The sequence below is a fragment of the Aotus nancymaae genome, unplaced genomic scaffold (assembly GCF_030222135.1).
Source record: "Aotus nancymaae isolate 86718 unplaced genomic scaffold, 86718_ANA_hifiasm-v0.15.2.pri h1tg000138l, whole genome shotgun sequence".
Classification (NCBI taxonomy): domain Eukaryota; kingdom Metazoa; phylum Chordata; class Mammalia; order Primates; family Aotidae; genus Aotus; species Aotus nancymaae.
In genome coordinates this window covers 2,865,300-2,889,356 of record NW_026988553.1, presented here as the reverse complement: position 1 = coordinate 2,889,356, position 24,057 = coordinate 2,865,300, and the positions used below count along the sequence as shown (strand labels likewise).

At 63.0% G+C, this 24,057-nt stretch overlaps 1 protein-coding gene across 2 annotated transcripts; it reads right to left on the bottom strand.

Moving 5' to 3' along the window:
* Positions 1-1,117: 1,117 nt before the first annotated feature.
* Positions 1,118-22,938, bottom strand: LOC105709173 (filamin-A). Of its 2 annotated transcripts, XM_064371524.1 has the most exons (47): positions 22,451-22,938; positions 19,470-19,718; positions 19,269-19,366; positions 19,025-19,172; positions 18,413-18,531; positions 18,242-18,319; positions 17,988-18,150; positions 17,704-17,904; positions 17,026-17,163; positions 16,813-16,936; positions 16,583-16,719; positions 16,288-16,481; positions 15,947-16,060; positions 15,710-15,853; positions 14,639-14,762; positions 14,396-14,556; positions 14,220-14,310; positions 13,957-14,126; positions 13,650-13,767; positions 13,278-13,540; positions 12,413-13,010; positions 12,149-12,322; positions 11,901-12,063; positions 11,664-11,824; positions 11,402-11,572; positions 10,878-11,001; positions 10,635-10,791; positions 9,996-10,185; positions 9,814-9,837; positions 7,403-7,650; positions 7,197-7,292; positions 6,962-7,064; positions 6,732-6,872; positions 6,496-6,624; positions 6,153-6,326; positions 5,896-6,057; positions 5,594-5,797; positions 5,365-5,517; positions 5,146-5,268; positions 4,774-5,040; positions 4,480-4,617; positions 4,196-4,311; positions 3,506-3,638; positions 2,604-2,780; positions 2,254-2,472; positions 1,967-2,170; positions 1,118-1,626 (listed from the first exon to the last, which is right to left on the bottom strand). In XM_064371524.1, exons 1-47 carry the CDS (start codon positions 22,821-22,823, stop codon positions 1,439-1,441), a joined length of 7,944 nt encoding a protein of 2,647 aa, XP_064227594.1. In that variant the 5' UTR covers positions 22,824-22,938; the 3' UTR covers positions 1,118-1,438. The 2 variants fall into 2 exon arrangements, with proteins under 2 accessions (XP_064227594.1, XP_064227595.1); XM_064371525.1 differs by lacking the exon at positions 9,814-9,837.
* Between the last annotated feature and the right edge of the window lie 1,119 nt (positions 22,939-24,057).

Sequence of the window (24,057 nt, the reverse complement as noted above, 5' to 3'; positions counted from 1 at the left end):
GAGCCTGGGGCCAGCTGCCCAGCCTCAGTCAGAAAAGTAGCAATTCTGCCTGAGCTGCTGCTGCCCTTTCTACTCTGCCCCCTCATCAGGGATCGAGGGCACACAGGGTGCTGAGCTCTCAGGAGGCCTGGGGTTGACGTGTGCGACGGCTGCAGGCTATGGCCTGGTCCTCTCCTCCTCGCTCATGTGCCTGGCCTTGGGCTGTGTGCTCTGAGGTCATGGGGACCCCTAGGGCTTCGTGTGAGATGCTGTAGAGCTGAGGGAGGACCTGGCGTGAAAGCTGAGCCTTGCCCCCGAGAGCCTTGGCTCCTGGCCCTTGTCTGCAGATGTCTGGGATGGTGGTATCCTTGTCAGGGGTTTGATTGAGGGCCAAAGCCACCTGCAGCCCTTGGACCAGGGAGCAGGCAGCTTTGTGGGCTGCAGTGGGGATGTCCAAACAGCATGTAGGCACACCAGGAGCCAGGACGGCTTGGGATGTGTTTGGGGGCAGTCTGCACAGTCAGAAACACATAGGTTGGTGTGGGAGTCCATGGCAGGGGCACAGTTGAGGGGTATTCAGCAGGGGGCCCAGGGCACCTGGGATCGGCACCTTGAATACCTCTGCCCACTGCCGCCTGTTCACCGAGTGGCCCTGAGACCCAGAGCCTGGGGAGAGGGCCTCAGCCCAGTCCATCGTTGCGGGGAGTGGTGGCATGTTCAAGTTACCTGGCAGGTGGCCAGGGCCTGCTGTGATTTTCGGGACTGCTTAAAGGGGCCTTGATCATCTGGCCACCCCTACCAGGGAGCCTTCCTTGACACCACCCTACCCAGCAATGGACTCTCCTGCCCAGCTCTTTGCCTCCTTGCAGCCTGGACTCCATTCCAGGTTGCCACACGTCCCTCTCCTCGCATTGGCTTGAACCCAGGGAGGCAGAGAGGAAGCAAGTGTAGATGCAGTCTTCTGAAGTCAGGGTAGGGTGAAGCAGGAGCCCCGGGCCATAGAGCAGCAGGAGCGGGCCTCCTGGAGGGAGGTGACCTGTGCTTGGCCCACGCGCTTTGATCTGTCCATTGGTACCCTTGTCAGGTTGGCCTTGACTGGTCCCCCCCCGCCCCCACAAAGCTACAGCCACCCACAGGAGAATAGAAGCAAAACTTTATTCCTCTTGGCTGGAGACGAGAACTAGTGGGTGGTCGTGCACAGGACCCCCATTCCTCACCCCTCCCAGAGCCAAAGAAGACAAGCGGCGCCACCAAATGGCTCCCTCTGCCCAAGTGAAAGCCGAGAGGTCGGCGGCTGGCTGGGGGAGGCAGGTGAGCGCAGCATGGTGCAGGGCAGGGGTGGCTGCAGTGATGGGCAGGTGACCAGGGTAGCCCAGGGGCTGGGACAGAGGGGAGGAGGGCAGGGCTGCTTGGGTAGTGGGACAGGCTCGGGGGCTGCTGGATGGCATGGGCCCCAGGCTCAGGGCACCACAACACGGTAGGGGCTGCCTGGGATGTGCTCGTCACCCCACTTGACCACCAGCATGTACTCCCCCTTGTCCTTGAGCAGGTAGGAGACGCTGTAGAGCCGGCTGCCCACGTGCTTCACCAGGATCTCCTCACACGGGGTCCTCGGGCCATGAACCCCCACCAGCAGCATGTTGTTGCCTGAGGCAAGAGGGGCCCTCAGTCATAGGTCCCAGCCCCGCTCCTTCTGCTGGGACTGCACCAACCCCTCCTCCCGCTGCTGTCCTCCCTCCTCTCCTCTCCTGTCCCTAGCCAGTTCTGGGGTGACAGCTCTCTCTTCCTAAAGAGCTGCCGGCACCTCCCCGACCCAGGCTGGCTTAGCAGATTCCAGTTCCTCCCGGGCCTTTGTTTGAGGGGTCCAGGAGGTGGCTCTAGAAGTGACAACCATGCCCCAAAGATGGTCCCTGCTCCCCCAGACGCCATCCTGTGATTTCTGTCCTCGTGTTGCTGGGAGGCTGGGCTGAGGGCCTGGGTTACCCACCTGCTTTGCTGCAGTCCACCGTGAAGCTGCTTTTCTGGCCTGCGTAGGCCTTGCTCAGCCCCAAGCCCTTGGCCACCACCTTGCTGGCATCAGCAGGCCCAGGACCCAGGGCCCCATGCTGGGGGGCGCAAGTGGCCTTGGTCAGGGAGTCTACAAACACTGATGATGTCTCGTGGAGGCTGTGGTTACTGACGAGACGGGGGCCTGTAGGACAGAGTGGGTGGGGCTAAGAGGTGGCCGCAGTGCCAGGCATTGGGCAGGTGCCAACAGCTTGGCCCCAGGCTCACCTGTGACTTTGGCCTTGAAGGGGCTGCCCCCAATGTGGTAGGGGCCACCATACTTGATGGAGATGAGGTAGCTGCCAGGTGCCATGGGGGTATAGGTGACGCGGTAGCCCTCAGGGCATTCCTGGCAATCCATCTTCACCTTGGAGGGGCCGTCAATGGTCACCGACAGGGCACCAGCTCCCGCATTGCTCGTGTTCACAATGAACTCAGCTGGGCTCCCTGGGAGCACAGGAGGTCAGGCAGAGCCAGACTGGCCTGCCTCCCTGTCCCTGGCCACCCAGCACAGGCTAGTCACCTCCAGATGCCTCCTGTTATCGCCCAGAGCTTGGAGGCAGGGTCCACAGACTCACCTGTGACACCACCTTCCAGGCCTGCTCCGTAGGCAGACACCAAGCCTGGGTCCCCTCCATGCCCAGGCTCCCCAACTCGGATCTTGAAGGGGCTTCCAGGGATGTGGGTGCCGTTGAACTTGACGTCAATCAGGTAAATGCCATTCTCCCGAGGGATAAAGCGCACAGCATACTTATCTGAGGAGCAGAGAGCCATGCTGTGGGCCTGGGGCCCCTCCTCAAACCAGCAAATGGTATCTGTGAGGAACAGCCTCAACCCTCACCCTTCCCATTTTGCCGGACAGTCAGTGAGCCCAGCAGCTCAGTGGGGCCCACTGTTTCTTCTGGTGCTGTGCTGGGCACCTGCACCCTGCAGCAGACTTCCTCAGGCCCGAAGCTTTAGACACTCAAGCCACCCGCTGTCAGGGATCATTGGGACAGAAACCTTATACAGGCCACACCCAGGCCTCACTGCCTGCTAAGAAAGGTTACAGTGAATACCATATCCCCTGTGTGTTAACGGGCTCAGAGACAGGCAGGAACTTGCTTCAGGTCACGCAGCTGGGAAGGGCAGGACTAGGCTGTGAAACAAAGCCCACTGGGCTCCTCCTACCCCCGAGGTTGCCCCGGGCCTGTCCGCAAGTCCCATGGTTGCGGCTAAAGGGCCGGGCAGCACTGAGGCTGGACTCTGGGTCTCTCCCTGTGGAGAGAGTACCGTAGGCAGGAGGCCTTCCTAATGGCCATGGCCGACAAGCCACATCCGCAAGGGCTTGGGTCACCAATTGGGAAAGGGTGGCCTGGCAGACGGAGCCCAGGAGTTGGGGCCCCGTCCTGGCTGCTTACAGAAGCGGTCCATTCCTTCTGTACTCTCAGCCTGCTTCCAGCCAGCAGGGCAGGGTGGCCGGGCAGGGACAGGGGCTCACCTTGGTCAATTTCTGTGACATAGCACTCCTCCAGGGCTCCTGAGGGGCTGTGCACCTTGGCATCGATCACCCCCTTGGCCCCATTCAGGCTGACTGCAAAAGAGGCTGGCTGGTTGACCTTTAGCCCTGACTCCTGGAAGCACAGCAGACATGGTTAAATGGGGGGCTTGGGCCAGGGCAAGGGAGGAAGGAAGAGGGCCCCAGGAGCGAGAGGCCCGAGGTCGCACTTACCCATCTGGCGTCCAACTTGGTTTAAAGAGGGAGAGCCACTCATTTGCAAGAGGCAGCAAGCCAAAGGCACAAGTCCGTGCCCCTGCCCCCGCCCCCATGCTCTGCCATCACACACACCCAGGTGGCAGGAAGGGAGGGCAGCCCCACCCTGTGGGCAGCACCCAGCAGGCAGCACCCAGCCTTGGAAGGCTGTCCCTCTTTAAACCACAGCCCTGGTGCTCAAGGGGCACAGGCTTCTGTTCAAAGCCTTTAGACCTGAGACACGAGAAAAACTCCACGTGGTGGGCAGGATATTTCCTGCCAACCCCAAGTGTGGGCTGCACCCGGCCAGAGCAGAGGCCTGGAACCGAGAGCTGGGCCAGGGGGGTCACTCGACATAGGGCCTAGGCCTGCTCTTTGGTGGCTCTGGTCTGTCCGGGCCCAGGAGCCCCAGGTGGGCGGTTTCTCTCAGCGCCTCACCTGAAGGCTAGAAACAGTGAGGCGGCGGGCGTCGCCAGACGGAGAGGCCACAGGCACCACGAAGGGGCTGTCGGGGATGTGCTCCTCGTTGAACTTGACTGAGACTTCGTAGTCACCTGGGCAGGGAAAGAGCATAAGACCAGCTCAGCAGCCTGGGCGGCCCTGGGACCTCCAGGTGAAGGGTGGAGGCCAGCCAGGGCCACCTGTACGACCCCTGGGTCCAATGCCCACCCCAAGTCCCCACCTCCTCCAACCCCACCTCCCCTCCAGCCGGTTCCCAGTACCTGGCTCCTGGACCACATAAGCCACGCCGCAGGAGCCATCCTTGCGGTCCTCGAAGGAGATCTCAGCCTTGCTGGGGCCCTCGACAGCAATGGCCAGGCCTCCGGCGCCAGCTTCCCGGGTCCAGATACTGAATTCGGCTGTGGGAGAAGTGCATCCTCACTGAAGGCTGCTCCACCAGCCTTGGCCCCCTCCAGGCATAGCCAAGGTAGGCATGCCTGCCAGCTCCTTCTTCCACCCCCAACCCCATCCCTGCCAACGCAGGAGAGCAAACGCTCGGGGGTGAGCAGGCCTACCTGGCACTCCAGCTTCAGCCCTCTCCAGGCCAGGGCCCCCAGCTCGGACCTTGTGGGCTCCCCCTTCCCCTAGGGGCCCCACAGTGAATTGGAAGGGGCTCCCAGGCACGTGCTGGCCCTTGTACTTGACGCTGACTGTGTGTGTGCCCATCTCGGCAGGAACAAAGCGGATACAGTAGGTGTGGTTCTCCCCTTCCACGATCTCGGCCTCATGGCTCTTGCCTGATGGGCTGGTCACCTGGGCTGTCATATCCTGGATGCTGATTTCTGCAGGGTGGTGACAGGCTGGTGAGCAGCAGCCCTGGGCTCCACCCCTCCTCTTGGGGCTGCCTGAGCCCCAGGACCCCTCCCCAGGCTCCCCACAGCCCCTACCAGGGATCTTCAGGCTGAGGTCACAATGACTGCCAACGTTGGCCACTGAAGGAGCCCGACGCCTGCGTGTGATGCTCTCTTTCACCCGGCCCTCGCCTGTCACTTTCACAGAGAAGGGGCTGCCTGTAGGAAAAAAGCATGGCCCATGCCCTCCAGTCACACACTGCCTCTGGGCCCTGGTGTGGTGAGGGGGCGCTGCCAAGGCACTGCTGCACTCACCGGGCACGTGCTGGTCGGCAAACTTGATGTTGATGATGTAGTTACCAGGCTCTGTGGGGCAGTAGGTGACCCTGCACGTCCCGTCCTCCAGGTCCTCTGTGTTGATGTCCACCTTGCTGGGGCCCTCAATGGACAGGCTGAGCCCACCATAGCCTGGGGGATGGAGACCCCTGAGCTTGGGTGCCATGCACAGTGTTCCCGCCCCAGCTGGCGGGCAGCGACTGCCTACCTGCATCTCGGGTATCAATGATAAACTCCGCAGGCTCAAAGGTGTGGCCTTCATGGAGGCCCTGGCCAGAGACCCGAACGCGGCTGGCATCCCCGATTTCCGACTGGCTGATCACCACCGGGATGGGGCTGCTGGCCACGTGTTGGCCATTTTTCTTCACGTGCACCAGGTGCTCCCCTGTCTCCTTGGGCACGAATGAAATCCCTGGGCACAGCGAACGGCTGCCAGTCAGGGAAGGCGTGGGTCCCCACAGACTGCCTCCTTTCTGAACCCCCTGGACCCGGACCCCCTCAGCCACTTACCAACGTGGCCATTACGCAGTCGCTTCAGCAAACAGGGCTCCTCCCGTCCTGAGGGCGGGACCACGGTGGCCGTCAGCAGGCTGAGGTCCGTTTCTGAGATGTTGATGGGGATGTCGGCGGCAGAGCCCACCTTTAGGTGGGACATCCGCATGGAGTCGTCACCTGGCATGGAACAGGGCAGCCATCACTGTGTCCCCAGCCACGGGAGACCATGCCCACCCTGCCACCTGTTTGTCACTGCTCCCAGTGCCACCCACCTGTGACCCGGGCGGTGAAGGGGCTGCCTGGGATGTGCTGTTCATTGTACTTGACGAGGATGCTGTAGTCACCCGGCAGCACAGGCAGGTAGGACACGCTGCATGTCCCATCCTGGTTGTCGGTGCAGCTGATTTCTGCTTTGGACGGGCCCTCGATGGCCAGAGATAGTCCCCCTGGACAGACCCGTGGGTAAGCGTGGGAACTGTGCTGGGGACACACCAGTTGTTCCCCAATAGCCAGGTAGAGGCCAGGGCAGCAGGGCGGGGAGCCCCATTTGGGAGTGTCTCCCGGGTCCAGCCCTTAACCTGGTGAGGGCATCCCAGGCGCAGAGCTACTGCTCACCCTCTCCTGCGTCCTTGGTGTTGACGGTGAAGGTGGCAGGCTTGTTCACTACTCCGTGGGTGAGGCCAGGCCCATAGGCAGTGACATGGCCACAGTTGACGTAATCCACGTAGAACTGCAAGGGGCTTCCTGAGGCAGGAAGAGGGGCCTTGTGGAATGGCAGCCTTGTGTGTCCCCCAGCCCCGTCTTTCTGTGAGGTGGTGACAGAGCAGTGGGCGGAGGCAGGGCAGGCCCACCTGGGATGTGCATGTTATCGTAACGGATGTCCATCTCATGCAGGCCGGCCTCGCTGGGCGCGTACCGCACGGTCACAGTGCCGTCCTTGTTGTCAGTGATGGCGGGCTGTGCCACCTTGCCTGAGGGCATCCGAACCTCCCCTGTGGGGCAGCGGGGCTGAGGTCAGGGCAGCTTGTCGGCATAACCTGGCCTCCTTGGCTCCCAGGGCTTCTTCCCAGTCCCCACTCACCTGTGATCTCACCCTTCTTGATGGTGAAAGGGATGACGAGGTCAAATGGCCTCAGGCTGGTCACATCCAGCCCGTTGACACCCACCAGGGGCCTCTCTGGGGCCTGCAGTGGAGACACAGGGTCTGGGTGAGGGGCAGTGGGAGTATCTGGGGCCCCTCCTCACACCTGGTATGATAGCACCTCACAGAACACCCAGCTGGCCAGCCCCAGTGTCCCTAGCTGGCGAGGCCGTACCCAAGTCTGCTGGCCGCCCTGGGCGTAGGTGTACTGTGGGGCCAGCTGCTGAGACCGTAGCGGGGGCTGCACCGAGGGCTGGTCCCCTGCCAGAGCCTGCAAGGCAAAGCACAGAGCTGGAGAATCTGTTGTCACAGAGAGGCCCCAAGGGGATAGGCCAGGACCTTCCAGATGCCCCCTGCTGATCTCCCCCCACCCCTCCTCACCGTCACTTGGAAGGGGCTGTTGGGCACATGCTCGCCACCAAAGCGCACGCAGATGACGTATTTTCCCGGCTGGGGGGCCGTGTAGAAGATGTCGAAAGTGCCGTCCTCATTTTCCACCACGTCCACATCCACCTCCGAGCCGTCAGGCGTGCACACGGTGCAGGTCACCTTGCCTTTGCCTGCTGCCTTCGTGTCCACAGTGATCACCGTCTCTTCCCCAATCTGGATGGTGGGGCCGATGCCAGCACCTGGTGGGGCAGGGTGGGACCCCGAAGGGGGGCCGGAGTATGAGCTGGGGCTCAGGTTGCTTCCATCCGCCTGCCGCCCACACAGGCCTCTCACTGCCACCACCAAGCATAGCCAGGCCGCCAGGCCACCAGCCCTCCTGTCCCACCCCGCCCTGCCCCTCGAAGCTGGGATGGCAAGTGGTTTCTCAGAAGGCAGGAAGGGTTCTCCTGACCACCTCAAGCGCCCACGTGGGAGAGGCCCGACGTCGGCACCCAGGTGCCTGGGAGGAAAAGGAAGGGCCCACTCCAGCCTAAGTGTTCGCAGCCTCACCCAGCCACTCTCTTGCCTACTCAGCCTCACCCAGTACCACAGCCCACACTGCTGAACGCCAGCATCTGGCTGGGCACACGGCTGCCTGTGCCCCTGTGGCCTGGCCCGGGCCCCCATTGCTGTGTGTGGACGCGGTGAGGCGGAGTCCTGCGGCAGCGTGGGGGGACGTGACACTTGCCTCCCCACCCCCCAGGCCTGAAGGTGAAACCGGAGTTTCCTGACAACTGAGAAGGCTCGTGGTGAAAAGCAGCCCGGTGCAGGCAGGAGTGGGAGCGGGGAAGCGGGAGGCAGCGGGGTTAGCACCTGAGCAGCGCAGCAGGCTTGGCAGAGCGGGAGCAGCACCCAGGGAGACAGGGGACAGGAGGCCCAAGCTACAGGCACCACTGCTGGGTTGCGAGGGCACAGCAGCTGAGCAGGCTCCAGGGTCCCAGAGTGCCCGAGGAAAGGGGAGGGACAGTGACGTTATGATCTGGGGCTCCGCCGTGGAGGCGTGGGGGCTGTGAGGCCTATGAGACCTGGCAGTGAGATGACCCCGCAGCCTGGCCTCCTGCCAGGGAAGCAGCCAGGAGCACGAAACCCACTTGAGGGCCAAGTTTGAGGGGCCCTGCCACCAAGTCCCACTGTCAGCCGACGGCTCCTGTTGCACTAGGCTCCATGCTGGCCTGCTGTGGCCAGGCACCTCTCCCGAGCTCCAGACCTGGCTGCCTGCTGCCCACGCTGCCCTGGGAGGCTTCACTCATGCCCACCCCGTGCCATCTAGCTAGTGGCTTGCGCCCCAACCTCACGGGTACCCGACTCTCCCTGCTTTCCCGGCCCAGCCCCCAGACCAGCCACAGGTCTCAGCCATCCCATCCTCAAACTATGCCTCCTACTCTGGTGCTCACTGAAGCCCCATGGCCACCAAGCCAGCCCTCTGGCTTGCCTGAGAGCAACTTCAGCCCCTCGCTGGGCTCCCTGGCTCCCTTCTGCACACAATAGCCAGGGAAACTGAGGCTACTGAGTCTTGCTCCCACCCCCTGGCCCTCAAGGCCCTGCCATCAGCAACCCTCAGCCTCCCCTCCCCTGCACACACACACCTGTCACCTCAGACCCCATGGCCTGCTCTATAAAGCCATCTCGCTCCTGCCACAAAACTCTAGCCACCCTCTAACCCTCTCCTTGGCCACCTTGCCCAAGTGCCAGGCCTGCACACTCTTATCAGCATCCCTGGGTATCCCTGTTGAATGTCTGAATAACGTCACTGCTGGGGGATCAGGGAGGGGGAAGGAGGGAGACGGGCCACAGAATGCACTTTGGGGCTCTGAGGCTGGGCCGGGCCCCGCCATGCTGGCCGCCCAAGCAGTCGACACTGGTGCTACTGCACTACCAGCCAGCCCCACCCGCTCATGCACCTCCCCCAGCCCGGGACGCAGAGGCCCCTGGAAGGTGGGGATGGGAGTCTGTGGATCTGGCCAGGGCTGGGGCTCTCATTGAGTCGGGGAGACCCCTTGTTCCCTCAGCCCACGCAGGAGCCCTTGTGATTCCCTGGGTGCCAAGATCCCGAGACCCCAAAGTCCCCAGCGGGGTGCCTCTCAGGATGCACCTCACCCCAAAGCTCTCAGCTGCAACCCGAGTTCTCAGATGGGGAAATAGAGGCCCAGAGAGGGGAGGGCTGGAGCGATCATGCTCAGCTCCGGAAGCCTCCCTGGGCCCTCGCCCTCCAGCCCATGGCCTCATCTTCTGCACCCCCCACCCCCACTCTATCTCTGCCTAGAGCTGCAGCTGGAACTGTCCTGGGAATTGGCCCCAAGAGGAAAGGAAGCTGCCCCTCTGGACAGGAGGGGCATTGGGAGTGGCCCCAGCAAGCAGCTTACCTAGCCCGTGACCTCCGATTGACACTGAGGTGAGAGGGCAGAGAGCAAGGACAAAGGTCAGGTGAGTCACTCAGGGGGGCGGCCCCCACTCCCACACGCCGCCCCAAGCAGCGAGCCCTGGCACACAGGCACGACCCAAGCCCCGTGCCGAGCGCAGCGGCGGCCGACGCAGGCTGGCTCACCTGTGACGGTGCACTTGCTGGCGTCCCCGGTGGGCACGGCACGGACGCGGTACGGGGAGAAGGGGATCTCATCACCACCGTACTTGATAAGGATGGTGTAGCGACCCGTCACGTCTGGCACATAGGCCACTGTGTACGTGCCGTCATGGTTGTCTTGGATATGTGTCTTCTTTGGCTTGCCCTCGGGGTCCTGTGTGGCACAGGCAGGGGAGACAGTTGGCCTCCCGGAGTGGCCAGCGCCGCTGCTACGGGGACAGCCTCTGGGCCTCAGGCCTCTCAACTGCTACGGCCCAAAAGGGCTGCTGGCACCTGGCTTTGCCCTTTATTTCCCAACAGCCCCCATGACAACAGGCGCGGCCAGGGAGCCTGGCACCCCTCCTCAGCCCCAGGGCCTGTCCAGCACTAGGAGGAGCGCACCTGGGTGATCTCAGGCTTCTCCCTGCCCCATGAGAATGTTACAGGTGGGGAAACTAAGTTGGTCACAACCTTAGGAAGCCAAAGGCTGGGGCCCTGTCCTTCCCTGCCCTCCTTGGTGCAGTGCCCCAGGGAGACCAGATGCCAGCCCGCGCCACCCGCAGCGCACACTCCAGCCACCCAGGCCCAGACCCCTTGCCTCCCCTGCCTGTGCCTGGAGCTCACCGTGATCTGGACAGCCAGCAGACCCTCCCCGGCATCCTTTGCATCGATGGTGAACTCCACGGGCAGGCTGGCGGGCACGCCAGTAGTGTTGAGCCCAGGGCCACTGGCCTTCACCTTGCTGGCATCATGAGTAGGCAGCACCTTGACCTTGAAGGGGCTGTGGGCATGGGTGTCGTGAGCAGTTAGATAGGCTCTAGGCATCCGGCCTGGACCTCCCCTCGGGCTGCGGGCCCTGCCTCTTACCTCCGGGGTACCTCTTCATCTCCATACAGTACTGAGATGCTGTAGGGCCCTTCTCGGCTGGGCACGTAATTGACGGTCTGAGTGCCATCAGCATTGTCCACCACATCCACTGGCTCCACCAGGCCTGGCCCCAGCCCCAGGGACAGAGCCTCAGCTCATCTCCTGGGCCTCCACTGCTACCCCACCTCACGATGGCCAGGACTCAGCCCCAGGCCTAGAGCCTGCTTTGTCCTCATCCGCCCGACCCTGGGAATGGCCCTGACCCTCTCTGGCACAAAGGACGCCCATCTGGGTGCCAGCTGGGACCCTTGCCTGCGTGCCTTCCTGCCACATGTGCTCAGTGACGAAGTCCTATCTGTTCTACCTCCTCCCAGTCCCCCTCTTGGCTGCACTCTCACCTGAGGCTCTTCCAAAAACACCTGCACACTAGCAGCACCTCTGCACGCCGCGCCTGCAGTCTCCTTTCCCGGCCCTCAGAGGACGCTGCCCTCCCGGCTCCCGGCTCCAGGCATGCAAACACTCACCCTTGGGCCCTTGCACTTTGACCTGCAGCGGGGCCACACCAGCCTTGCTTGTGTCCACCTGGAAGGACTGAGGGAGGTTGGCACGAACCATGCCAGGACTCAGGCCAGGCCCAGAGCACTTGACCTTGGACGCATCTGTCACATCATGCACAGGGACCTTGAAAGGACTGCCTGAGGGGTGGGGCAAAGGGATGGTGGCTATATGAGACAGGGTGGGGATGAGCAGATAGTCCTAGCCCTGCGCTGGCCGCCACATCCTCACCTGGCACTTGATGGCCACCATAGGTGACGTTGAGGCTGTAGGTGCCAGGCTCATAGGGGATGTACTCGACTGAGCAGCTGCCGTCCTTGTTGTCCATGCAGGACATCTTGGCCTCGGAGGGGCCCTCTACAGCCAGGCCCAGGCCTCCCGTGCCAGCTCCCCTGGTCCAAAGAGACAGCCGCTCATTCCCAGGGTTCCCAGGCCCAGCGGCCACACGGGCGCCCGGGGCCCCCTCACCTGGTCTCCACAGTGAACTTGTTGGGCTTGTTGGTGGTGCCGCTTTGGAGACCCGGCCCATGGACACGCACGCGGGAGGGGTCGCAGCCCTCAGTCACAGGCACCTGGAAGGGGCTGCTAGGCACGGGGCTGCCATCGTACGTCACGTCCACGGAGTGCAGTCCTGGAGGAGTGCAGACCGGGTCAGGAGGAGCCCGGGTTGCACTACCCAACCCTGCCCGCCGGCCTGCAGGAGCCCTGGCACGCACCCTCCTCATAAGGGGTGTACTCCACTTTGTAGGTGCCGTCACCGCGGTCCTGCACATAGGTCTCTGTCAGGTTGCCTGAGGGGTTGGCCACGCGGGCCTTGACGTGTGGCCCTCCAGTCTGTGTGAGGGCCCGGGCGTCCACACTGAACTCGGTGGTGGCCTCTCGGAAGACGCCTGCAAAGGGACACAGGGAGGAGGCTTGGGGTTCTGGGGTTCTGGTCCCTGTGCCCCTACTGCCACATACCCCACAGCAGGGCCACTCACCCTGGCCCTCAATCCCAGGCCCGTAGCACTGGATGCCGGAAGTGTCCACTGCAGGCTCCACCTGCAGCTTGCTGGGGAAGTTGGGCACAGGCTGGCCGCCGTACTTGATGGTGACAGTGTAGGCCCCGGGGCACAGGGGAATGTATGTGATGGTGTGCGTGCCGTCGCCGTGGTCCTGGATGTACACCTCGGCCGGCAGCCCCGCCTCTGAGCAGATCTCGATGGTCAGCTCTGCGCTGCCCGCGCTGGAGCAGTCCACTTGGAATTGGCCCACCTCCCCAGCGGTGGCCCGCTCCAGCCCAGGGCCTGAGCACTTGACCTTGGATGCGTCAAAGCAGGGAACCACGTGGGCCTTGAACGGGGAGCCGGGGATGTGGGTGTCAGCGAAGAGGATGTTGATGTTGTAGTCCCCAGGCTCAGTGGGCACATAGGACACAGAGCATGTGCCATCCCCGTTGTCCAGGCACTCGAGCTGTGCCTCGCAGGGGCCCTCCACCGTCAGGCCCAGGCCACCTGTGCCGGCGCCCTTGGTGTCGATGGTGAAGCGGGCGGGGGAGCCTGCACTGCCCCCCTGCAGGCCTGGCCCAAACGCCTTCACCTGGAGGAAGAAGGCGACAGGAATCAAGGCCATGCTATGCCCGATGCCGGGCCTCCTGCCTGCCACTCCGCCTGCCTCACCTTGCCCGTGCTTCCTGTCCCCACCACACAGGGACACGGGTGGGCCCAGGCTGCCTGCCGGATGGGCCATCCATCAGTCATAAGGACAGAAAGGAGGATGAGGGCAGGTCTGGAGAAGACGGGGTGTCCTCTGGGCCCTCAGAGAGCACAACGGGGTCCACCCCAGGGCCTCCCACACCCAAATTACCTTGCTGGGCTTGGTAGGGGCTACAGCTTCCAGAGGAAAGGGGCTGCCAGGCACAGGCACGCCGTCATAGGTCACCTCCACCTCGTAGGGCCCTTCCTCACGGGGCACGAAGCGCACCACGCTGTTGTCAGCGCCCAGACCCGGCTCCACCTTGCAGGGCACCGTCGCCCCCGAGGGGCCCACGATCTTGGATGCCACTTTGCCTTGGCCACCAGCACCCTTGGACTTGACTGCAAACTCCTGGTCTTTGCCAACATCCACCTCTGTAGAAGTGACGACAGAAAGCGGAGAGCCATGATACCCTGCTCGGCCAGTCTGTGGGATGAGACTTGGGCTGGGGGTCCCTAAGTGACAAGGGCTCCAACTACTTACTCTCTCCCAGGCCAGACACCTTGATCTTGGTGAGGTCCAGGCTTGGAGATACTGCTACCGAGAAAGGGCTCTTGGGGATGGGATCCCCTCCATAGGTGACATTGACACCTACTGGACCCTGGGAAGGGTGCAGAAGGGAAGGGGTGTTTAGAGACACCAGAATTGCTTCCCAGACCCCTCCTGGGCCTCCATGCCAGCCCTCTCCCAGGTAAGGAATGAGAGTGGGCAGGAGTCCCTCGGAGCTGTCCCCCAGACTTCTGTGTGAGGAGGCTGGGGACTGGGTGACTGCAATGGAGGGCGTGGCTACCTGCTGCACAGGCGTGTACTTGACCGTGTAGGTGTTGTCATGGTGGTCGATGACATCCACGTCTCGCACTGCATCCCCCTTGGTGATCCCCGAGAATTGTACATCCAGCTTGCCTTTGCCAGCGGCTTTGGCGTTGACTGTGAAGTGGGTGGGCTTGCCGAGCTCGACACCTGAGGAGCACACACTGACCGTGTAGGGGCACCCTGCCCCTGCCCCTCCTACCCTCAGTGCCCAACAACCTGCCACGGGGTACCTGTCCTCACCAGTGCGACTGAGGCCAGGGCCCTCAGCCTTCACCTTGCTGGCGTCATGAGAGGGCTCCACCTTGACCCGGATGGGGCTGGTGGGCGTGGCCTGTAGGCGGTGGGAGGAGGAGGTCTTAGAGGAGGGCAGACATCATCTGCAATGACATCTTAGGGGCCAGAAGCGCAGCACCCACCTGGTCAGCAAAGAGGACCATAATGGTGTAGCTGCCAGCCCCCCGCGGCGTGTACTTGACCGTGAAGGTGTCATTATCATTGCGAATGATGTCAAAATCGATGTCAGCCTCAGCGGGGCCTACAACTCCAGGGGCACACTTGATGCCGATGCTGACATCCCCTGAGACAGGGACAGGAGCAGAGGCTGAGACCTTGCAGGGACACCCCACCCACCTGCCCTCCCACCCACAGCTAGGCCTCACCCTGGCCAGCCTCTGTGCAGTCCACAGTGAAGTAGGTGGGCTCGTGGGCCTTGAGCCCTGACTTGGCTACTCCTGGGCCGTACACCTTGACCTTGTTGGGGTGGCTGCCAGCTCCCACATTGACCTGCAGGGCACAGGGGCAAGGGCAAGGGCATGACCAGCCTGGAGGAGAGTCAGAGGCTCCCTCAGCCACGCTGGCAGGTACACATAATGGTCCAGCTGCCTTGGGAAGAGTCTGGCAGTTCCTTAGTTGACCACAGAGACACTATGTGATGCTCTGGTTCACTCCGAGGTAACTACCCAAGAGAAACGAAAGCAAATGTCCACACAAACACCTGGACCCGCTGTTCATGATCACCAAAGCTAAGCTCATCCTCGATGTCCGCTAGCAAGTGAACGGACAAACGGAATGTGGTCTGGCCACACAACGGAGTACTATGCAGCCATAAAAAGGAATGAAGCAGCCGGGCGTGGTGCTTCACGCATGGAATCCTAGCACTCTGGGAGGCCGAGACGGGCGCATCACCTGAGGTTGAGACGTCAGGAGCTGGAGACCAGCCTGACCAACGTGGTGAAACCCCGTCTCTACTAAAAATACAAAATGAGCTGGGTGTGGTGGTGTGGGCCTGTAATCCCAGCTACTTGGGAGGCTGAGGCAGGAGAATCGTTTCAACCCAGGAGGCGGAGGTTGCAGTGAGCTGAGATGGCGCCATTGCACGCCAGCCTGGGTGACAGAGTGAGACTCCATCTCAAAAAAAGAAGGAACAAATTGCCAAGGCATGCTAAACATGAAGGAAAACCCTGAAAACTTCGTGGTGAGCGAAAGAAGCCAGATACAAAAGGTCACATGGCATGTGAGTCTGTCTCCAGAACGTGTTCACCAGGGGCTGTGGGAGAGGGGAGTCAGGATGGCATGGACTTTCTTTCTGGGGTGATGTAAACGTCCTAAACTTAGGTGGTGATGGTCGCACAGCTCTCTGGAAGTGCTACAATCACTGACTTGTCCACTTGAAATGCACAAATCGTGTGGTATGTGAACGCTACTGAGATGGCCCGTGGAGGTTGGCTCACCCTGAAGGGGCTGTTGGGGATACTGACGCCGCCCCAGGACACCATGGCTGTGTGCTTCACCGGCTTCCTGGGCACGTAGGAGCAGCTGTAAGTGCCGTTGCCGTTGTCCTTGACCAACGCCTCCACAGGGCAGCCTTCATTGTCCTGCCAGGTGGGTAGGAGCAGGCGGCCTGCTGGTCAGTGCCCAGGCCTGGGAACCCATGCCTGCCCTGCCCCCAACACCTGCAGGCGCGGTACCTGGACTTGGACCCGGAGCGGGGCCTTGCCACCGTGCTTGGCATCCACTGTGAACTCTGCCGGCTTGTTGACAGCCACACCTGTCTTCTCCAATCCCGGCCCACGTGCCTTCACCTAGTGGGAGACCAGCCAGATCTCAGAGGAACAGATATAGGCCACCAGAGCTACAACCCAGGCAGGGCGGCCAGAGACACAGTGCCAGGAACACTGCTGGGGATACCAACCCAGGGCCTGTGCCCAGGCCCCCCCGCCTGGCTGATTGGAAGGCGCTTGTGCCACCCCCACTGGGCCCCCAAGCCGAAGCAGCAGGCTGAGACAGGCCATCACTGGCTGCCCTTTACCCTGTCTGGGTGGAAGTCCTGGGGTGCGTCGCGGATGTCAGCCATGAAGGGGCTGAGGCGGATGTCCTCACTGTTGCACAGCACGTGAACAGCGTACTCGCCAGCCTCCTGCGGCCAGTAGCGCACGTCACAGGAGCCGTCACCCTTGTCGTCACATTCGATCTTGGCCTGAGACGGACCTTCCACCGAGAAGCCTGATAACAGCCACCAGTCCCCTCAGTGCCCTGGAGCCTCAGGGTGGGCTGTCCTCGCCACTGTCTGTGCCCACGTGCCCACGCTGCAGTCTCCAACTTACCCAGGGTGCCCACGTCGTCCCCGATAGCCTCCACCACAAAGTCTGCTGACTTGCCAACAACGCCGCCCTCCAGCCCAGGGCCCCAGGCCCGCACCTTCTGATTGCCACACTCCGTGCCCACCTTCACCTCACAGGGACTGCGAATGGGAGAGCCACACGGGGAACACCGAGGATCACCACGCTGCTGGAGAGCCCGCCGGGGCTGGGAGAGGGACGCTTGGGGTTCTCACCTGCGCCCGATGTTCTGACCGCCCCACGTGATGGTGACGATGTAGGTCCCAGGGACCGTGGGGTAATACTCGAAGCCATACACGCCATCCCCCAGGTCCTTCTGCTTCACACGCTCCTCTCCCTCTGCCAAGACAAGGAGGACCTCAGGCCTGCCCAGCAGTGACCCTGGGGGCTGCCACCACCCACCCTGGCCTAGCTCCAGGCCAACTTACTGGGGCCCTTCACAGTGACCTTCAGCTCCCCACTGCCAGCACCCTTTGTGTACACCTTGAAGTCAGCCGTCTCCTTCACTCGCACACCCTTGGGCTGAAGGCCCCGGCCGACCGCCCGGCAGGCACTTGGGTTACAGGCTGTAGGCACAGGGGCCAGCTGAGCGCTGACGGCTGGGCTGGGTACCCCCTCCCCGGCCTCCCACAGGGCCAGGCTGTCAGGATTGGAGGTCCCTCAGAGCTTGGTTGGAGAGGGACATGCAAGAAAGAACTGGAAAGGACTGTGACCACAGGAATTGTGGCTTGGGCCAGGACATGGCAGGCCTCCTCCCACCTGCCCCACACCAGCCCAGAGGCCCCAGCCCTCCCCTCCAAGAAGAAGACAGATCCAAGTACCGTTGACCCTGTGGGCAGAGCAGAGAGCAGCAGGTAGCTTTCTAGACAGCTGGAGCGAGCTCTTCCGAAGGTGAAAGCGTGGAGAGGAGAGAGATGGAGGGGCGAGGAGCCGAGAGGAGAGGAGGAAGGGCCCAGCAGGGAGGAAAGACAGCGGGTGCCCAGACAGTGAAGCTCAAAGATGGGGTCCCGGGGTGGGCTGCAGCAAGACTGGCCCAGGGGGCTCCCCCTCCAGTGGGAGGCCCAGGCTGCAGCGCCACAGCAGAGGGTGTCCAGGGCCACGCCTACCTTGGCCAACAGTGACAGTGTAGGGGCTGCGAGGGATGGGCACACCAGCGAATGTGACGTGCACCGTATGGACGCCCTCCATGGTGGGCTGGTAGCTGCAGCGGTAGGTGCTATCACCCCGGGCCTCCAGCTGAGGCTCCACGGTGCTCCTCTGTCCCGTAGGGTCCTGGATTACAACCTCGACCTCGCCCGTGCCAGCGCCTGCCACGACGCACCTGCTCAGCTCCCATGCCCCAGTGCGGCTCTCCCCACAGACCAGCCAGGCCTCGGCAGCCTCCCCTCACCTGCCGTGAAGATCTCGAAGTAGGTGGTCTTGTTGGCAATGTTGCCACTGGGTTCCAGGCCGGGGCCTTGGGCGGTCACTTTGCTGGCGTCACCCTGTGACTTATCCACAGACACCTCAAAGGGGCTCTTGGCAATGTGCTGGCCAGCAAAGAGCACAGTGACCTGTCCCCAGAAGGGTGGGCCGTGAGGGTGGGGCTGGGGGCCTCTAGCCACTGCCTGAGGTCACAAGCCTCCCCGCTAGCCAAGTGCTCACCTTATGAGTCCCCGTCACCTCAGGGACATACCAGACGGAGAAGGTACGGTTTTTGTCGTTATTTGCGGTCACTTTTGCCTGCAGTAGGAAGGAGCCCATGAGCCTTTGCTAAGAGCAGCCCCACCAAAAGGGAGCACTGCCAGGCCCTCGGCTGCCAGCAGGCGGCCCTACCTCCTCCTGGTGTCCCGCCGGATCCTCCACGTACACCAGGACCTCTCCCTGGCCGGCACTTCGGGTCTCCACGGTGAACTCAGCCCGCTTCTTCACCATGATGCCTGTGGGCTCAATGCCTGGCAGAGGAGGGTGAGCCAGCCACGGGCCAGCTGTTAGGGTCACAGCCTCACCCCTCCACCCGGACGCGAAGGCAGACGGGTAGAGGACAGGTGCCATGCCAGCCCCCAGGCCTCTGCAGGCTCAGTGCCCCTCCCTGCTGGCCCCCAAGTCGGGCACATTCCAAACTGGGCAAGCCGCGGCACAGAGCCTGGCCTCGGGACCCAGCTGTGCTCTTGCTGCTGGGACAGGCCCGTGCCTGTTTTCTGGAACATTGATTCTCACCGCACTGTTACCAAGACCTGGTTCAGCTCCATTTATAATAAAGTCCGCTGGGTACCACCTCCCCCAGGACCCCAGGACCCCACGCGGCAGGCGTCTATGACTGAAGGAACCTCTAGTATCCTGTTGTCTACTCTTGTCTGACTCTCGGGTGGCTTGATCACCTAACTGCCATGTAACCCAAGACTTCTCGGGACCTCCCCGTTTAGACAGGAGGCTGGACTCACTCACCTGGCCCATAGGCACGGGCTTTCTTTGGGTTCAGCTTGGGCCGCAAGGGAGCCCCTGGCTTCAGCTTGGCCTTGGGGAACTGGGACAGGTAGGTCATGACAGAGTGTTCATCCACATTGGGGTCCACAATCTCCTCGGGGGTGATCACCTGTCAGGAGCAGCAAACAGGAGCCATCGGTCCTTCGAGTCTCTCCCCGCTACCGACTGGTCCCCTAGAGCCGCAGGCAGGGCTGGGCGGGTATACCTGAGGGATGCCCAGCCAGTCATCAGCCTGCTGCATAGCCTCCCGCGCATTGTTCACAGGCTTGCTGGCATCCCAGGAGTCCCAATCAGGACACAGGCCTGCGGCACAAGGAAGGCTGTGAGTCTGGGGGGCCACAGAACCCCCTCAAGGCCACCCATGGGCGACCCTAGCCCAGTCTCCCCTGCCTCTGCGCCCCCTTACCTGGTGCACAGCTGTCGACCAGGGCGCCCAGGGCCCGGCCGCTCTGCCAGTCGCGGCTGAAGTTGGTGATGGGCAACTGTGGCAGCTTGTTCTGGATCCAGCCCAGGAGTCTCTGCTTGGGGGTCTGCTTCTTGGCCTCCTCATCCTCCTCCTCATCCCACATGGGCATGGAGATGGAATAGTGCAGGATCAGAGTCCAGATGAGGCCCAGGATCAGCTTCAGGTTCCCGTCCACGATGGCCTTGCTGTCTGTGAGAAGAGTAGCAGTGCCAGGCACCCAGCTGTGCGGGAGGGGCTGCTCACAGGCTGCGGGGTCACGATCTGGCAGCTCGGGGTGGGGGTGGGGGGCAAGGAGGAGGGAGACGCCCCCTCTTGGCCAGTGGTAGGATGCGGATCAGGCCCTCTCTGTCCAGTGACCCAGGGGGTGTTCAGAGGTGAAGACTTTGGAGTGAGGGGAGACACCCACAGACACACGATGATAGGGCGTGATTACTGCCAGAAGCCCCCAGCCCAGAGGAAGGGCAGAAGGCAGACCCAGCCTGCAGATGGGCAGCTCTGGAGAACAGCTGGATGAGTTTGCAACAGTCCACCACCCGCCTCGGCGGCCTACGGGGAACCAGGAGGAGGCTGGCTCCAGCTGGCCCAGAAGCGAGGGCCCATGATCTGGAGTGGGGCTGGGGCTGAGGAAGAGGAAGGCCGGGTGGCCCCGGGTGGTTGGGAAATACAACTGCTGTTCCAAGGTGGGCGGGGTGACACAGGGGAAGTGGGGGTGTTGGGCAAATACCCTTTGGGTGAAGGGGTGTGACCCCCACCTCCACCCCTATTTCCTCCTCCATCTCGAAGAGCCAGGGAGGCCACAGATCTGGCCAGGGGTGGGGCCCAGAGCCCAAAGGAACCAGCAGTTAGCCACATGGCCCTGATTCACTGGGGCCCATCGGGAGGCAAGACACATTGTGGGAAGCCCCCTTGCCACCTAACGGGCCTCTGGGCGTTGGCAGGCTCGCCACAGGGGAAGTGGTTAGGGCAGGTCCCTGGCACCCCCCATCGCCATGGCAACCCTGCTGGGCTCCGGGCCCCACCCAATGTTACTGCTGGGCCTCAGGCTCCTCAAAGCAGGGCAGCTTGGGCTTTCTAAAAGCTCATCTTTAGAAACCCCCGTCGGCCTCCCCTGTAATCAGAGAAAATACTTGTCTGGTGAGTCAACTAGGGGGTGGGCCTCTGAGGAGGGGCTGGGCCTTCCATGGCAGCTGCTTCCCAGCCCAGCAGACAGCACCTGAGGGCCAGGTGAGGCGCTCAAAGTAGAGTGGCCTCCCCAGTTCCCAGGCTGGTCCTGGCCCCAAGAGGCTGCTTTTCACTCTTCCCAGATGGCAGCAGGGAGGGGGGCTCAGAGAGGACCGAGCGTGCAAGGCCAGGGAACAAGGCTAGCCAGGCCTTCCCATCAGGCCCCCACCCCAGTCCAGCCTGAGACCCCTCAATGACCTCAGCAGGTGGAGCAACCAGGCCCACCGGCCCTGGGAGGTAGGGCTGGGCCCTCCCCCTGGTCCATGTTAGGCCAGCCTACACCGTCCCCATCCCCCTCCCAAAAGAGGGTGGAAAGGACCAGGGCCCAGGCCTGGGAGACTGCCTGGCTGCATGGCCCCGCCCCATCCCACCCCCTTTCCCCAGCCCCTGGGCCAGCCAGCCCCCTCCCTCCCCTAATCACCGCTGCTTTCCAACATTTTTTTGCCTTATATGGCAAAGCTCTGGGAACTAGGCCTGCTCCAGCCAGCTCACAAGGAGGAGGGGAGCTGGGAGGAGGGAGGAGACCCCCCCAAAGAGCTGGGGTGTGGCCCGCCTCCCCACATCCGGTCGCCCCCCCATCCAGGACTCAGAGATGACTCAGCTTGGCTAGAATGAGCCTGGGACTTGGGGGGGCGGTGGGCCTGTGCCATTCCAAAGAAAGAACTTCGGCTCTTGGGACCTGCCCTCTGAGTGGCTGGGGGCACCCAAGTCTTGGTCCCTCACTTTCTTGGGTTCAGCAAGGGCCATTCCAGGGCTGCAGGGATAACTGGAAGGCCTCTCAATTCTGAAGAACAGAAGAATCATCCCTTTCCTCCCCCTGTTCGACATCACCCCAAAGTCACCCGTTCTGGTGCCTGCCCTCCCAAGCAGCCCCTATCTTGAGAAAAAACTGGGATGCTGCAGCAGGCCGAGTCAATGCCAGCCTCTCCAGTCCAGTGACACAGACACTGGGCTGGCACAGCGCAAGCTGGAACATGTACCAAGCAACTCCTCCGTGCCACACACAGAAAAGCAAGGCCTACATGGAAGCCAGAGTTTGGCCTAAGATGAACAGAAAAGTTGGCGTCCAAGTAGTCTACAAGCCAGGTCCCTCAGTCAACCAGGCCCAACTCACAGCGGGTGCAGTTTAGCTAACTATGCCCTCAAGTTCCCTGCGGTGGGGGTAGATCTAACTGGGGGTTGGAGCCATCTCCGATGGGCGACCCATCCTCCAGGGGCAGAAAGAGCCCAGAGCCCTAGACAATGGAACACACGAGCTCCAACCCACACTTGAGAACCAAAGGGGTTTCTGAAGGCCAGAGGGCCCTCTTTAAGCCGCTGTAAGGGTAAAGCCCGGGCCTCCTCCTCCTCCGGGTTGGGACTCAGGGCGAGGAGCCTGCCCAGTGCCCGACCTCCCAGGCCCTCTTCCACCGCGAGCGAAGCCGCGGGGGCGCGGCCTGTGGAGGATGTGAGCTCAGTCTGGGCGCGGGCCAGGCGGGGCGCAGCAGGAGGGGGTGCGTAGCGGTTTGCATGCCCCGCCGGCCAGGCAGCCTGCGCGCCTTTGTTCTCCAGGCCCGCGTGGAGCAGAGCAGCCGGGGGCCTCGGGAGTTGCGCCGCGGCCCAGAAGGGGGTGGTTTAGGGGGTCTGCAAAGAGGGGGATCGAAGGACGTATGGACTCCCAGCCCCCGCCCGACCGCGCTTCAGGGCGCCAGCACCCTCACCTATGGACACCAGTTTGATGCTCTCGCGGTCCAGGAACTCGAGCGCCACAGACACATTCTCGAGCTGCATCTGGCGGAAAGTGGGCCGCTGGTTGTGCTTGCGGTGCATCTTCTTCTGGCTGAGCACCTCGAGCAGCGCGATGAGCCGCAGCCCGTCGCTCAGGTCCGTCTGCAGGTTGGCGATGCGCTTGCTCACGCACTTCAGGTGCTCGTTGCACCAGCGCGTAAACGTGTTCTGCTGGATCTTCTTCCACGGCGCGTCCTCCGCCAGGTCCTTCTCCGTGGCCGGCATATCGGCGTCCCGCGTGTCAGCGCCGCCGCCCGGAGCAGCGCCCGCCGAGCTCTGGCCCGCCCGAGAGTGGGAGCTACTCATTTTGAGGCGCGAGAAGCCGGGGGGCGGTGCTGCAGCCTCGGCGAGGGGACGGCCCTTTAATTAAAGTCGCAGGCACCTCGGCGCGCGGGAGGCGAGGCAGGGAGCAGAGGTTGCACTGCGGAGAGAGCGAGCCCTTTAAATGCGGGCGGAGGGCGGGGCCAGGGGCGGGCCTCCTGCGGGGAGGGGCCGTGGGGTGGGGCTTCGGGGGCGCGCCTGCCCCACCCCTCCCCGCCCGTTGGAATGCTCCCACTAGGCCCCCAGCTTCGGCTGATCATACACGAAACCCGGGCTCCTGGGTGGGTCGCTGGACCCTGGAGTGGGCAAGGATGCTCCCAGCTCCGCGGCCTCGTGTCGGCGCTACAGGAAACGCGCCCCAGAGCGAGGAAAGGCTGAGCAGTGTCTGGCGCGGGATTGCTTGGCCTGCAGCCGGCGGGCCTTACAAGGGACTTTCCTTCCCCGAGGCCCCCGGGGGGGGGGTGGCTCTCGTCCCTAAGTCACTTGGGCTCCTCCCCATCCCTGCACATCCCTATCCCCTGCCACCGTCCCCCTTCCGCGAGCCCCAGGGCCTAGGGTTCTCCGGCCGCATCCCGGTCGGCCAGCCCGGCAGCGGCGGGAAGGGGCAGACCCCAAGAGCGAACTCTTGGAGAGCGCCGGCCCCGGGCCAGGCACTGCCGAGGGCGCTTTGTGTGCGCATCACCTGGGAAGGGACTGCGGGGCAAGGCCTGCGCCTACGCAGGCCCCGCAGACCCCCTGCCACGGGCCCGCCTTCCCAGTCTGCAGGGCCCTCGCCCGCGCACCTGCGCCCCCTGCTTCCCACCGCCTCCCTCTCTGCTTCCCTCCACGTGGGAGGAAATGGGGCACTGGGCCAGAAGGTCGCCAGCACTCCAGGAGCAAGCAGCCTTCGAAGGGGCCCGCGCATGCCAACGGGTACGCCAGTGGGCGCGGGCAGAGGGCGCCGTGCAATGCGTGTAGAGACGACGTGTGCCCGGCTAACCCTTGATGCCGTTCACCCGGGGCACTGGTGGGGGCTGAATCGGGGCGTCCTCTCCGGTCGGAATGGCCCCGCCCAGCGTGGCCAGGCAAGGGGCAGACGGGAATGGCATTCCAGACCCAGAGGGGCCTGCTTAGAGGTTACCATAAGGCTTGTCAGGCTCTGAGCATCTGGGGCTGGGTGGGCTTCAGGTGTGGTGGCAGGTGCAGAGGAGGCCTGGGGGATTGTGTCCCCAGATCAGTG

Bases quoted from the DNA above. Each gene is read 5' to 3' on its own strand.
- LOC105709173 (XM_064371524.1), bottom strand. From the start codon at position 22,823: ATGAGTAGCTCCCACTCTCGGGCGGGCCAGAGCTCGGCGGGCGCTGCT. The intron at 19,367-19,469 runs GTAAGGGGGCGC...CTTGTGCCGCAG, and splicing joins GGTCGACAGCTGTGCACCAG to GCCTGTGTCCTGATTGGGAC. The intron at 13,768-13,956 runs GTAGCCACGCCC...CACCCTTCCCAG, and splicing joins AGTACACGCCTGTGCAGCAG to GGTCCAGTAGGTGTCAATGT.